This window comes from Psilocybe cubensis, chromosome 7 (genome assembly GCF_017499595.1).
Source record: "Psilocybe cubensis strain MGC-MH-2018 chromosome 7, whole genome shotgun sequence".
Lineage (NCBI taxonomy): Eukaryota > Fungi > Basidiomycota > Agaricomycetes > Agaricales > Agrocybaceae > Psilocybe > Psilocybe cubensis.
Genome location: NC_063005.1, coordinates 3,244,038 through 3,257,254, shown reverse-complemented (window position 1 = coordinate 3,257,254; position 13,217 = coordinate 3,244,038). Strand labels below are relative to the sequence as shown.

At 46.7% G+C, this 13,217-nt stretch overlaps 5 protein-coding genes across 5 annotated transcripts; 4 read left to right on the top strand and 1 right to left on the bottom strand.

Annotated features, from left to right (window-relative positions):
• Positions 1-240: 240 nt before the first annotated feature.
• Positions 241-1,557, bottom strand: JR316_0008526 (Beta-1,3-galactosyltransferase 6; the record flags this gene model as incomplete). The annotated part of the gene is made up of 3 exons (XM_047894240.1): positions 241-646; positions 697-965; positions 1,030-1,557. 3 exons carry the CDS (start codon positions 1,555-1,557, stop codon positions 241-243), a joined length of 1,203 nt encoding a protein of 400 aa, XP_047747555.1.
• Positions 1,558-2,330: 773 nt separating this feature from the next.
• Positions 2,331-3,741, top strand: JR316_0008525 (uncharacterized protein; the record flags this gene model as incomplete). The annotated part of the gene is made up of 3 exons (XM_047894239.1): positions 2,331-2,957; positions 3,029-3,297; positions 3,369-3,741. 3 exons carry the CDS (start codon positions 2,331-2,333, stop codon positions 3,739-3,741), a joined length of 1,269 nt encoding a protein of 422 aa, XP_047747554.1.
• A 1,079-nt stretch (positions 3,742-4,820) lies between these two features.
• On the top strand, positions 4,821-6,218 carry JR316_0008524 (uncharacterized protein; the record flags this gene model as incomplete). Its single annotated transcript, XM_047894238.1, has 3 exons — positions 4,821-5,468; positions 5,524-5,777; positions 5,831-6,218. 3 exons carry the CDS (start codon positions 4,821-4,823, stop codon positions 6,216-6,218), a joined length of 1,290 nt encoding a protein of 429 aa, XP_047747553.1.
• A 4,508-nt stretch (positions 6,219-10,726) lies between these two features.
• JR316_0008523 (uncharacterized protein) lies at positions 10,727-11,696 on the top strand (the record flags this gene model as incomplete). The annotated part of the gene is made up of 2 exons (XM_047894237.1): positions 10,727-10,807; positions 10,863-11,696. The coding sequence occupies 2 exons, from the start codon at positions 10,727-10,729 to the stop codon at positions 11,694-11,696; spliced, it is 915 nt and encodes a 304-aa protein (XP_047747552.1).
• A 1,058-nt stretch (positions 11,697-12,754) lies between these two features.
• On the top strand, positions 12,755-13,205 carry JR316_0008522 (uncharacterized protein; the record flags this gene model as incomplete). The annotated part of the gene is made up of 2 exons (XM_047894236.1): positions 12,755-12,851; positions 12,958-13,205. 2 exons carry the CDS (start codon positions 12,755-12,757, stop codon positions 13,203-13,205), a joined length of 345 nt encoding a protein of 114 aa, XP_047747551.1.
• Between the last annotated feature and the right edge of the window lie 12 nt (positions 13,206-13,217).

Sequence of the window (13,217 nt, the reverse complement as noted above, 5' to 3'; positions counted from 1 at the left end):
TTATTGATGGACTCTGAATTGAACCATGTCAATGCCGGATTGCCACCTTCATACCAAGCCGCCGTGTAATAAATGCAAAGGTTATAACTCAGGTGTCCTCAAAGACTTTTTAACAATTAATTTGTTCGCGATACATTCCAAATAGTGGAATAACACTGCATTAGATATCAAAAATAGTCGTAAGTGGCATGTGTAATAGTTGGCACAAAATATCCGCGTTCTCACCCTACTCCGTAAGATTCAGTACACCTGTTGTTTTTTGACAATCACATCCTCCCATTCGCCCTTCAGCTCTTCCCTCGCCCTCAGAGCCCTCATCTCGGGAGCCTTCATTCGATGCACACACACCGTCTCCCAGCCAATTCGTCCCTCAGTACCACTTTCCCGTGCGCTTTTGATATCATGCCATCCGTTTACGTCGTTCACCACCTCCGTATCTATCCGGTAAGGCAAATATGGCGTCGGCTTCACGGGCGTCAGTGGTGGTGGGTTCGACGAGCGCTCCGTCGTCTCAAATTTAATCGTGGGGTCGTGGAAGTTGCGTAGTCCCGCTATCCAGGAACCAATCATGACGTCGTCAGAGGGGTAGATAACGTGGTGCGGGAGGGGAGGGGAGATGTTCATGAGCGTGTGCGTGATATTCGAGCTGCAGGGGAAACATCAAAACCGCAAGCAGTGACATACTACACCACTTACCTCAGCATGTACCCAATACCTAGAGGGTATGGATACCATGGGCCCCTGACATAGTCGTCCTCGTCCTTCTCGTTTATGTTTCCATCTGGGACAGTGTTTTTGAAGTATGTGACATGGTCGCCCATGCGCCCGATGAGGATGGGTTGGGTGCGCGGTGCCAGCTTTGGCTGGGTGTGAGTGATCCGCCGCGCGAGGGCTTGGAAACGACAGAAGGTGTCCGAGTCCATGGTCATCGAGTAGTCGTATTCTGTATGTGGGACACTGTCGGCCTGGTAGATATCATGAGTCATTAGTATGGAACAGCATGCTTCGAACAAGTAAAAAAACACGTACCCACTTCAACGCACCAAAGCGCTTTTCTGACAGCCTCTCCGGAATATCCGTCACCGGCACCGTATGCACATCACCATACACCCAATCCTCCTTCGTTCGCTGCAACCACGTCGTCCAATTTCCCAACCCCTCCTTCGGGTTCCCGATGATGAATTTGTATTCGATATGAACGTCGCTCTCTGGTACTCCACGTAGCACGGTGTCACGCAGGACCTGCCGGCGCTCGAATTCAAAGACATGCGAGATGATAGCAAGACGTATGACCATTGGCTCCACGAGAGGCGTGTCGAGGTATGCGGGTCGTGGGGGGTCGAAGGAGATGGTTTCTGGTCCCCAGGGTATCGATGGTCTATTTTCCTCTTCTTTTACATTTTCTTCACCTTTCCCCAGCTGTAGCTGCAGTTCCGAACCATCGGACAGATAAAACAGGCGCAGCACGTACAAAAACACTACCGCGCAGAGGAATAACAGAATGCGCCTGTTTAACAACCGCGGGAGAGAGATAGATTTGACTCCGAATCTAGACATCGAAGAGCTGGGGGTATGGAACTGAATGCCTTCTTCCAGTATTGCGGAGGACGTGCTGGAATTCCGTCTGGCATGATGTTGGTGGTGGTGGTGGGGTGCTGGCGGATACGACATTGTCTTTCCTGATACTAGAGCAAGAGTTGAAAATAGTATACAGATACCATAGTATCAATTACCTTCAGAAGAGACAAGCTATAGGTAATACATGAACGAGAACAAAAAAAAAGCAAGAACGATTAATTTGCTATGCCAGTACACAAACGTCGGCAGGTCTTGCTGGTAAGTTCGCACGGGGTGACGATCGAAACACTTGTGGATCACGTGCGCTTAAGCATTTTGGGTCCCCACCAGTACAAAGGGGAGCAAGCTCCCCAATAAACAAAAATCCTCCTAAAGGAGGACTCGTAGCTACCATATACTTACATATGGACTGCAGGTGCATACTTATGCATACTTGTCAGTATGACATCATGATCAAACTTGACCGTAATCGCCGGGCGCCAGCGCTCAGATAAGATAGCATTTTGGCATCAATGCATCGATCAACTTGGCCTGGTTGAATATTGAATCCTTGGATCCAAATCAATCAAAACCATGCAAAAACAGTTCAAACAGAATAATAATCTTAGCATGGTTACGATGCTCGTAGTTTCTCTTTTCTCTTCCACTTCTTACATACTGCTTTGATACCCCGTTGCCCTCTTGCTCAAGGCATACATTATATTTGCACCAAATTGTAATTATTACACATACCTGGCTCCCGTTCACATATCATGTACCCGCCGAGAAAAGACGACGACCTAGGACGATATTCTGGCTTGCCAACGGAACGCCCGCGCGACGACCACGACACTGCGTCCACTCAACCCTATGACAATTCATACTCTTCCTCTGCCTCCCTTCGCGCAAAATTATCATCCCTAACCCGAAGACGACGACGGATAAGGCCGACAACTATTGTCCTCCTTCTCTTAATTTTTATTTTGCTCTGTGTCTTCCTCAACAATATAAGCCTGCAATATGGCTCTGACGAGCCGGTTATGTGGAATGAAGGGGACTTCACGTTTAACGACCAATCCCGGCCTGCCTATCTGGACAAGCCATTATCTACCCCACTGCGCATCCGCCTCGCAGTAATGTCCCGCGTGGATGAATTTGAGCGGCGTCAGGTTACGCGCGACGCCGTGCTGTATGGTGTGCCGGAGAGCGATGTGAAGCTGGAATACAAGTTCTTCGTCGGGCGACGAGTGGCGAAGGATAATCTCGACACGGTGAAAGGCTGGTTGTGGAAGATTCGGCTGTTAATGGAGAGCTGGATTTATGGAGACATCATAATGCTCCATGACCTGAATGATGTACCTCAGCGGCTCTCCGAGAAACGGTACGCAGCAATACAATGGGTATGTTTATGTTCTGTATTTTAACTTCAAGGTTGAATGGGACATTGATGTGCAGCTACCATATTCAACAGACAGCTTCGGTTCCACAAAGTGAATACGATTATTCGATGACTATGGATTCAGATACCTTCTGCCGCTTTCAGACGCTCGCACGAAGATTACGGCACGCATACCCAGAGCTCAGACCTCATATGGAGCCCATCTTGATTGGAAGAATGGGCGGCCACCTAGTTTATCTCCAAAATACCGTCCCTGACGGAAATATAAACGATTCGGATGAAGACTTTATTTTGAAAGGCCCGTGGTATTCCTATCCTCTGGGGATCGGGTACATGTTAAGGTGCGTCAATCTCTTCTCAGGTCTGGTGCATGTGTTGTTGGTTTCCTTACCCCGAAACTTCAAATCCGCAGCTCAAATCTTACGGACACAATTTTCACGGCTGATCCTCCTTTCCCACACCACATCAACTACCCTTCAGATGACGTGATGATAGGCTCCTGGGTCGCAGCTCTTAAGCTCTTCCATGACCCCAATGTTCTCTTCGAGACGACGATCGAACACTCACCTCCCCCACAGCACCGAGTCTACCCGAAACCATACCTCCCCTACGCAGTTGACACAAAGGTCGTGGATGATACCGTCGGATGGCACGATTTTAAAAACCGCGGCGGGAATGAAGGACCCATTGGCTGGGAGACCGCCTGCGTGCATCGACTGTCGCCGAAGGAGATGAAGGATTTGCGACAAATGGCGGAAATTCGGATGGAATGGGATCCGAGGTGATGCCAAGGTTAAATTATTTCTGCTAATATTTTTTTCGCAATTTCCAGCTGGGCACTCGGCTGCATTCGGTCACAAAGAACCTAGAGGATTTTTTTGGCCGTCTCGGGAACAAGACGATATATTACATATCATAAAGTTGCAGTGATGGACAATCAGGCGCCTACCACTTGGTCTCGAGTCCTGGCCTACACAATGTAGTTAACCAACTCGACGTAGAAAGTGCACGATAGTCTCCTGAACTGTTTAAAGTTGATGGTTAATTTGTTGAACAGAGATACGTGAGCTCATCTTTCTCCAGAGACATTTTTATATATCATCGGGGCACTTCATTGAAACGAGTTTGTTGGCTAGTAAATTGCATTAACATATGGATATCAGTATAATTACACTCTCAGCCCCTTTTTGGGTATGTGGGCATTCTCATTTGTTTATTCTTTAACATCTGCTACTGGTCTTAGTCATTCCAGCCCAATTTATTTGCTGCACACTCGTCTTCACGCTTAACGCAACTCGCAGGTTGTTCAATCTGAGCAGTAACAATGCTATTTCATTGTTCTTTTGGAATATCATTGAAATGTCCAGGTTACAACGTGCTACGGATTTGCTGCTGTTGTCGTACCTTTTCCAAAGCCGCAGTTAGGATATTATACGTGTGTAAAAAGGAAATTTGGGCTCTCTAACAGATGCAAATCCTGTTTCTGTTGTCAACCCTCTCTTCTTGTCAACACTCCCCAATTTACATGCATCATTTAAATGTAACTGGGTGCGACTTAGTTTAAACATTATATCTACTCAATATGTTTGTACGAAAAGGGTTAGTCGAAGCGGTTTCGCAATCCCATGTGGAGCTGCCCAGCCATCGCTCGGCATATCTGCCGGACAATGTTTGGTACTATGGCTGTCTGGGCACTTCGTTCTTAACTTTTGAATATCTCCCTTGGCATTGCCTTCACGAAACGTAAAACCGCAGGGATTCGTGGGTATTCAATGACCGCCAACATAGACTTCACCCTATTTCTACCATTGTCTACTTTTCCTTATAATTTCAGTTACTAATAATCTCCAGGCTTTGAATCCAAATGTATCCCCCCAATGGTGGCCAGGCAGCCTACTCCCCTCTTCCAGATTCCGAGGTGCATCAGCCTAGTTTCGACATACATGACACATTCGACGCCTCGCCTCCTCTCAAAAACCGTCTCCAAGCAGCGCTGCGACATCCGCTCTTTAGACCTATAGCCATCGTGTTTTCCTTTCTCTTCGCCGTTGCGATATTCAAGATATTCTTCTCTGGTCAGACTACACCCTCCATCATCGAGACCCCGGATCCACGCCCCATTTTGACACCTGAACCCGACTCACCCTCGAAACCAAAGGACATGTCTATGTGGCGCTCCGACTCGTTTGGTTTTTCAACCTCCGAGCGACCCGCCTACCTCGACAAGCCTCTAACCAGGCCGCTCGTCCTCCGCCTCGCGATAATCACCCGGGTAGACGCGTTTGAGCGGCGACAGACGATCCGGGAGTCAGTGTTAGCCGGTGTCAAACCTAACGAGGTTCAAATTGACTACAGGTTTTTCGTGGGGCGGGCCAAAGACGGTGTGGAGGGCTTGAACACAAAGTTGAAGTTGGTGAAGGAGAACAAGGTGTACAATGATGTGGTAATTCTGGATCAGTTTCCTGATGTGGCAGAAAAGCTGTCGGTGAAGCGGTTCGAAGCTTTCAAATGGGTGCGTTAAACTGCTCTTCTTCTTCTCCTTCGCAATGCATACCTTTGACATGCAGACCAACTCGATACCTTACGACCAGTACGACTACTCCATGACGATCGACTCTGACACTTTCTGTCGCTTCTCGGCGCTTGCCCGCCGGTTACAGCACACCCACCCCAACTTGAATCCCCGCAAAGAACCCATCATGGTGGGACGCATGGGCAACCACAAAGTATACTACCAAAATACCGGTTCCGACGATAACGAGGACTTTTACATCGCGGGGCCGTGGTACAAGTATCCAATCGGAGTCGGGTACATGCTAAGGTGCGTCGTGTTCCTTTCCTTTTTTTGTTTTTAATGACTCACAGTCGTTATAGTTCGAATGTTACCCAAACACTCCTCAGCCTCGACCCGCCAGTTGCTCACCACGTCAACTATCCCTCGGACGACGTCATGATCGGATCGTGGATTGCTGCCCTGCGTTACTACCCCGACTCCAACGCCACCTTCCTAACCACTGAGCACTCGTCTGCTCCCTCTTCGACACCAGGGCTACCCGTGGAACCAAAACCACTCCTCCCTTACATAGTCAATACCACTGTGGTAGACGACCAGGGCGGATGGCACGACATCAGGGAGGAGAGTACCAAGGACACAGAGCGGCCAATCAGCTGGGATTCGGTGTGCATACACCGAATGAAGATCCCGCAGATGAAGTCGTTGAGGCAGATGGACGAGATCAAGGCGGAGTGGGATGAAGTTTGAGGCTGAGGATATACCAGATAGGCGCGTATATACCCTCATCGTACTAATTTGCGTTCTATCCACATACTATTAGCTTGGAAAAATTGTCGCGGTCACCTTTGGGAATGATCCCCTCTGTTCAAGAAATATTACCCTCGGGAAGTAGGCGTACACCACATGGTTTTTGCACAGACATGGTGTGGCCAAGAGCATAAGCTGCCGATACGTGGCAAAGAGAGAGTCAGCAGCGGAAAAGGACGTGGGCCTGGATGATTTCATTAAATACCCCGTCCAACTTTTAGATCTGTCAGACATCTAACACGGGCATTGAATGCCGCTCAAAGGTATCCTTCCAAAGATATAATTTAGGAACACATTTGACATGGCTCTGAATTTCAGACTCCAGAGGGACGGAGTTCTCAATTAAAAATAGCCTGCAGATTGTAATTTCTGCGTTACGAAAGCAAAAATCATGCGCGACGGTCTCGTTCCCTGTGGCTGGAAAGTACTCCCAGCCAGCCCTCTTATCGCCCATGCGTCCATTAGAACGGTGCCCCACCCTAGAACCCAGAGATGAGTCCATAACCACCCCCAAAATCCCTGCACACGCATTCCAGTGGCTTTTTTGAACACAGACTCCAGTATGACCCCAACGCCCATCATCAGAAAATACCCGACTGCGGCGCGGAAGTCTGTACCTCTGCCCATCCCCCACAGACCGAAATAGTGCAACATTCCTGAAACCCAAAATGCACCCAATACAGCACCGGGACGGCCTGCGATGTAAAATCCAGGATAACCGCCGACTGTGATGAAGTTGTGGCGGAAAAGCTGATGCCACCCTGACGACCAGAAATGGTTGAGCGAGGTCGAGAACCAAGGCCGGTTGAATAACGGAGGCCACTGTTCGGGCATTTGTCCCAGAAAGAGAATTGAGAATAAAGTACCGAAGAGGTATAACACAGTGAATGCATAACACATGGCCAATCCCGCCAGAATGCTGATAACAAATGAGAAAAAGTAGCGCGGAGCCGGTGATAGAGTGTTATCGAAGATGGAGGCGCCAGTGGGAGAGTTTAACGAACCAAAGGACTGGACAGCAAGGAGAGAGCAGTCGAATAACAGATAGTTGAGTATAAGTGAAAACAACGTTGAAACGCAAAAGCTGGTCATATTTTTCACATTTCGGTGGTCTTTTGGGATCTTTAAACCGTCAGACCAGGACCAGCCTATGCCCCTATAATTGAATACAAGGTCTGCGGCGTCGAAGGCAACGTTTCCTTTGGAATTGATGCGTTTATATGGAGTTCGCTGAAATGCCCAGATGGATACACGAATGGCTATTGTCACCGTTGCAAGCTGCCAAATCAATTAGATCAACATGTACACAATGCAAAGGTATACGAACTATAAGGGCATGATTGAAATAAGCTAGTCGTTGCTCATCAGCGAGACCTTTTGCAAGGTCTATCTTCGTAGACATTCGAAACAAAGCGTAGAGGTTGACGGGTAGTAATGCAAGACGAAGAAACATGGTATCAGGTATCAGAACAAGCAATGCGATGACATAGTATAGCACGAGTGCAGGTAGTAAATCAAAGGTAACTGTTGTTGGGGTAAGTAGTCCTCTGGTGGAAGCGTCCTGTGTCCTGTGTGCAAATTTAAAATCAGACGGTGGCCATTTAAATCGCGCTTTTCGGACTGACCAATACATGAGTCCCTGTGCCGCAGGCTGCGCACTCAATGATATTAGTTCTTTGTATTCTGGCCTTCTTATACATTCTAAGGACCGATTTGAGGCGTCGAACAATCATAGCGGCGTCAACTACAATGAGTTAAGAATAGGACATCCGATGTGTTCCTTATCATTGACACTGGCGGGTGTTAATTTGCCTTTAAAAGCGAACAGTGTCTGAGCTGAAAATTTTTTCCAGTCAGAATTCGCGATGTGCAATGTGAAAGAGTGGAACAATTGTAATTATATGATTACAGTATTGGTCAGCCTTCCTGCAAGACATGAAGCAGGCGTACCCGGCGTGGTGTTGGCAGAACGGCTGTAGAATCTATGTCATCGCGAGCGAACGATCGAAGCAATGGCTGTCTATAGTTAGCATGACCTTAAAGTATTCGCTAATGTAGAAGTGTTCCGCCACCCACTATACAGAAGAATGGCGCACATGAGCGTTCAGGAGGGAAGCACTCTGACAGATATGGAGGATTTAGTTTAGCTAGGCAAACAGTAAATGCGCAGGAGTGAATATAAAACAGTGACTTGTAAGGTGGACTGTTGCCACGCACGGCAGTTACAAGTCCTTGTCATCAATTCCTTTGTAATTTATAAGAAGTGTCTTATAGGTGGTGCATATTCCAATGCATTATAATGTAGTAATACATAATTCCATCTGACTTGAAGACAAATATTAGACTGAAAAGAATGAAATCATTGATGTTCATTGTTCAAGTTGTGTGTAGCTAATAAATAAGTGAGCCGTGAATGCTAGGGTGATGAGATGCTACGGAAATGAATAGAAATTTAGTTGTATAGGTAACTAAGTTGGCCCTCCCATACGGAAGCAACAAGAAACCTTTCAGACAGATTTTCATTGATGTCGAGTGGTAAGATTTGAAGTTCCGGTCTTTTTGCCGACCCATTTCCGGCAAAAAAGCGTTTCATTCCCTGCGAAAAGCTAGGAATGTGAGGTTTGTGATAGCAGGTGAACTTTAAAGACCGACGTTCAAGCTTGCAAGCTTCAAGCTTCAAGTTCAAGCCGAACGGCGAAAACAGAACATTTAAATCTCCGATAGAAAAATGCCGATTGATCGCCGGCTCATTATGGCAGGGTTTCGATGATATAAAACGAATCCTCCTAAAGAAGGACTGTTAATTAACGATCTGGCCGCCCCAAGAAGTAAACTTGGGACTAAAGCGCCGGCGCGCTGCACACCAAAAAATTGTACGCAATAAAAGAAAAACATTTGCTCTGCTAAGTACATGGGGCGGATGCGGCAATGCAATAATTAGGGGCAAAAAATGTAAATTTGGTAAAAAGATACAGTGGGGAAGGGGATATGGATAATGGAACGTCTGCAATGGCAACACAACAACGATGGGGGGTCACTCCGTGCCAGACCACTGCATTGACACCCTTGCCGACCTCCTGAAGTCCCCAGCGACGCCAACATTGGTATCAAGAAATAGCAAAGTTCAACAAGAATTTGCCACCGTTACATCCTACGCTATCTAGTTTGATGTTAATTCTGGATGTTAAGACACGATGGTAAAGCTTTGCACTGGTAAGGGCAGATCGTGGTCTGTCTACGAGAGACTAGGCAGGCACAACCTTCCGGCTCTACATCCGGAGTGAGCTGGAGTGAGTCCCCTAGGGGTCGCAAAGTTTCAGAACCTTGGAAGACGGCCGGGGCAAGGCAGGCATCCTTTTAGGGTCCGACAATCTGCTTCGCCCGCGAGCAGAGAACAATTTGACATCGAAATTTTGAAGCCAGTTACACGCCAAGAGAATAGACGGATTTTGCGTATGTATGGAGTCTTGAAGCTTGACTATGACTCTTGACACTCGTCCATATATATTCATCTTCCCATTCGTTCAACGTCATCTTCCTCCACAATCAAACGGTGGTACACTGCACATTTTTACCTCTCTAGCTCTGAAGAGCATCTAATTTTTATCCCAATTTAACGATGTACGCATTGCCCAGAACACGAGATTAGGGGTACGGGCCGCCTCCAGACCAAGATGCTCATTTCCTGTCAAGTTGGTGAGTAAAAAAAGAGGCAAGAATTACACTGTCCATCTCGCTTCTTCACTACTCCACAGTCTTCTAGACCAAATGTCATGAAATGTCGCCTTAGAAGACATACTAGTCAATAGAACAACGCGCAGGAGGACTTATAGTATGAGTCTCTCTTTCATAGCTACTCCCATCAACCACGATTCATACTTGCAGTATGTGCTCACTGTACACCTAGGAAGATTGTAGTGGTGTATCTTCTCAGCGATAAGTAAGACAGGTCGTAGCACTCCAAAAATACACTGTAATGTACGCATGCATCATGAATCTCGGCAAAGGACGGCATACTAAAATCTTCTTCTCAGTCCATCCATTTATACCTGACGGCGCGTCATCCAGCGTATCACATTTTGCCAGCAGTTCAGAGCGACAAAAGCATGTCGTCTGGCATTGAGCAATGATAAAATTTCCGGCTCACATGTTCCCCACCGTTACAAAGGACATCAACGTATGTTAAACATGTTATAAGAACCGGAAGTGCTGACCTTGCTGCAAGCAATCATCAGACCATGTTTATTGGACCAATTTCTTATGGCCGCAATGACTTGACTGCTGAAAACTGCGATAAAGGTATCAGAAGCACTCTTCTTTTTCCGAAGAAGGTCATGCCAACGTTTCTGAACGTTATCTCGGAGATTTACTTACTCTGTGGCTTCAAGTAAACGTCGTATAAAAGACTAAAACATTTACAAGTTCGGCACCCTTCTCCCGCTACTGCCATGATATTTTTCAAGGCTATCTTAACCTGTGCGATCTTAGCTCTTTCTGTACTCGGCAGGTTGTCAAGTTCCACCGATGCAGTTCGTTATGCTTACTATTCAATCTTTTAATCTTCTGCTAATTGTTGAAATATAGGAAGAGATGGTGATGACTCCTGGAGGACTAGTTCCAAAATCTAGTGTTCACAGAGTTCCTGAGGGTGCTCGTGTTCACCATACCGCAGCTGAAGTTCACCTCATCGCCGCAGATGGCACTATCATCCACTCCGCCCCGGTTTCTAAAACAATTTCCACTAAATCCAAAATATCAGGCACACCCACCTCATTTGCCCCTCGAGAACTGAGCTCAGGGTACGTTGCCTACTCCTATTGGAAGAACAACGCCACCAGCGACATCGGCTCCTTCTCTACCACCTGGTCGGTACCACCTACCCCAGCGAAAAAGGATGGACAAATTCTTTACATTTTCAATGCCCTTATTCCCAGCTCCTTCGACGGTATTTTCCAACCTGTCCTGCAATTCGGCTCTACGCCAGCTGGAGGAGGAAATTACTGGGCGGTAGCGTCATGGTATCTGATTGGATCAAACACCTACTATACTGTCCCGGCCCAGGTCAAAGCAGGGCAGAGTCTTACGGGTGTTATGTCGCTTAAAAGCACTACGGTTTCCGGAAACACAACAACCTTCCACTGGAATTCCGTCTTCACTAGCGTTCCGAGCACCTCTCTCTCCATTTCCACAACCGAAGTTTTTAACTATGCATATGAAGCGTTGGAGATCTACACTGCATCCGGTGCCTCCGATCTTCCTACCGGAAAAACTATGATGACGAACATCAACATCGCCACTCAGGATGGTCTACATCCACCCCTCAACTGGACATCGATTAGTGATTCCACTGAAGGCTTCCAGATGGCCGTTCTGTCCAGTGCCTCCACCAACGGAACCATGCAGATTACCTATCCGTGATAACACTGCAATGCTCGATAGTACGAGACGCTGAATAGTATGAGACAAACTTCAAGTATAAGTACTGTATATTCTCGGTCAATAAATATTTTTCTTGTCAGGGACTTACTTTGCTCAGTTTATATATGTATAGGATTAGAGGCTTTTATGTCCGAAATAATTGCAAAATGACAAACTGCTAAAGCGCATAGTTGACGGCGTCGGATGTGGCACTACAAGTTAACTTATTGACAACATATGGGTCACCTAGGTACTTCTGAGGCAGATACTGCAAGGGCCATAGTTAATGGTGGTAACATGGGCCCGTTTTATCAACCGATGTTGATGGATGTGGCCGAGTGGAGGACATCTGGAAGCGGGCCGGACATCAACAGTATGAAAACATACCTCAGAGTAGCTTACCATCTGGTGACCGACTGGTACCACTGAATTTGAATGAACGGACACCATAACTATAACGTCCCAATTATCTTGAACGGAAACCTAACAAAAATAAAGAATCTAAGCGGAAGTGCTTTTATCGACACAGTGACGATTTCGGATTAGGATATTATATGTTCTATTTTTAGGTTAGATGGCGCCTAACGACCAGCGGCTGAATGTGGCCACAGTGCCACTTGAGGCCGTGTTGAATTTTGAATATATAGTAAATCAAAAGGTTAATCGATATCCAGTGGTACGATAGACATAGTTGGAAGTAGGCCCCTGCTGCTGACATAGTCATTTGAACTCGTTGGGATGGCCCAAGTGGCAAAACAAGTCCTTGCCAACTTTCTATCCATGCCAAGGAAATCCTTGTTTGAGCCAATCCAATTCAATCCGACCTCCTGAAAATGGAAAGTGACTTACGTTTATTGTTTACCCATTCTACCCGTTGTAGAAGTGTCCTTTCTATGCCACCGCGCCACACAAGTAGATTTGGGTCTGGTGGAATATAAAAGCATCAAACGAATCTCGGGAGATTCAATATCTCGCCCCCAAGTTTTTCTTCTCTTTCAGCAAGACTCTAACATACCCTAAGCGTCATGAATTACCCACGCAGCACGAATACACCCGAAATGGATATTAAACCTCTTACTACCCAATCATTCCAGAGCAAGCCTGTAGATCGTCTGTCCTTTAACCAATCTGCAGGTCCTACCAAGGCACAACGACGTTAGTTCAATCATTCAGTTCTCTTCGGACTTACTTACTCAAGTACTATACTTTAAAGCTTCCTTAAGTGTGAGGACAGATGGTTTAGCTATCACCATTTGTCCAGGTCCACCAGTCCAACCATCTCCTCAGGACGAAGAAAGATCCAATAAGCTTCCGGAAACTTGTCCTACACCAACCATGGTCTCTCATGGCTGGAAAGATGGCTCATTATACTATAACAATCCCTATGCCAACCAGCAGCCAATTCCAGATTCTCAGCTGCTGAAAGCAATGGACTCTTATTTGAATTTGAGTCCAAGCCAGAGATATCTTCCAAGCGAGCTCAAAATGCTCAACCAGCGAGAGAATTAATTGAAGGCTGCA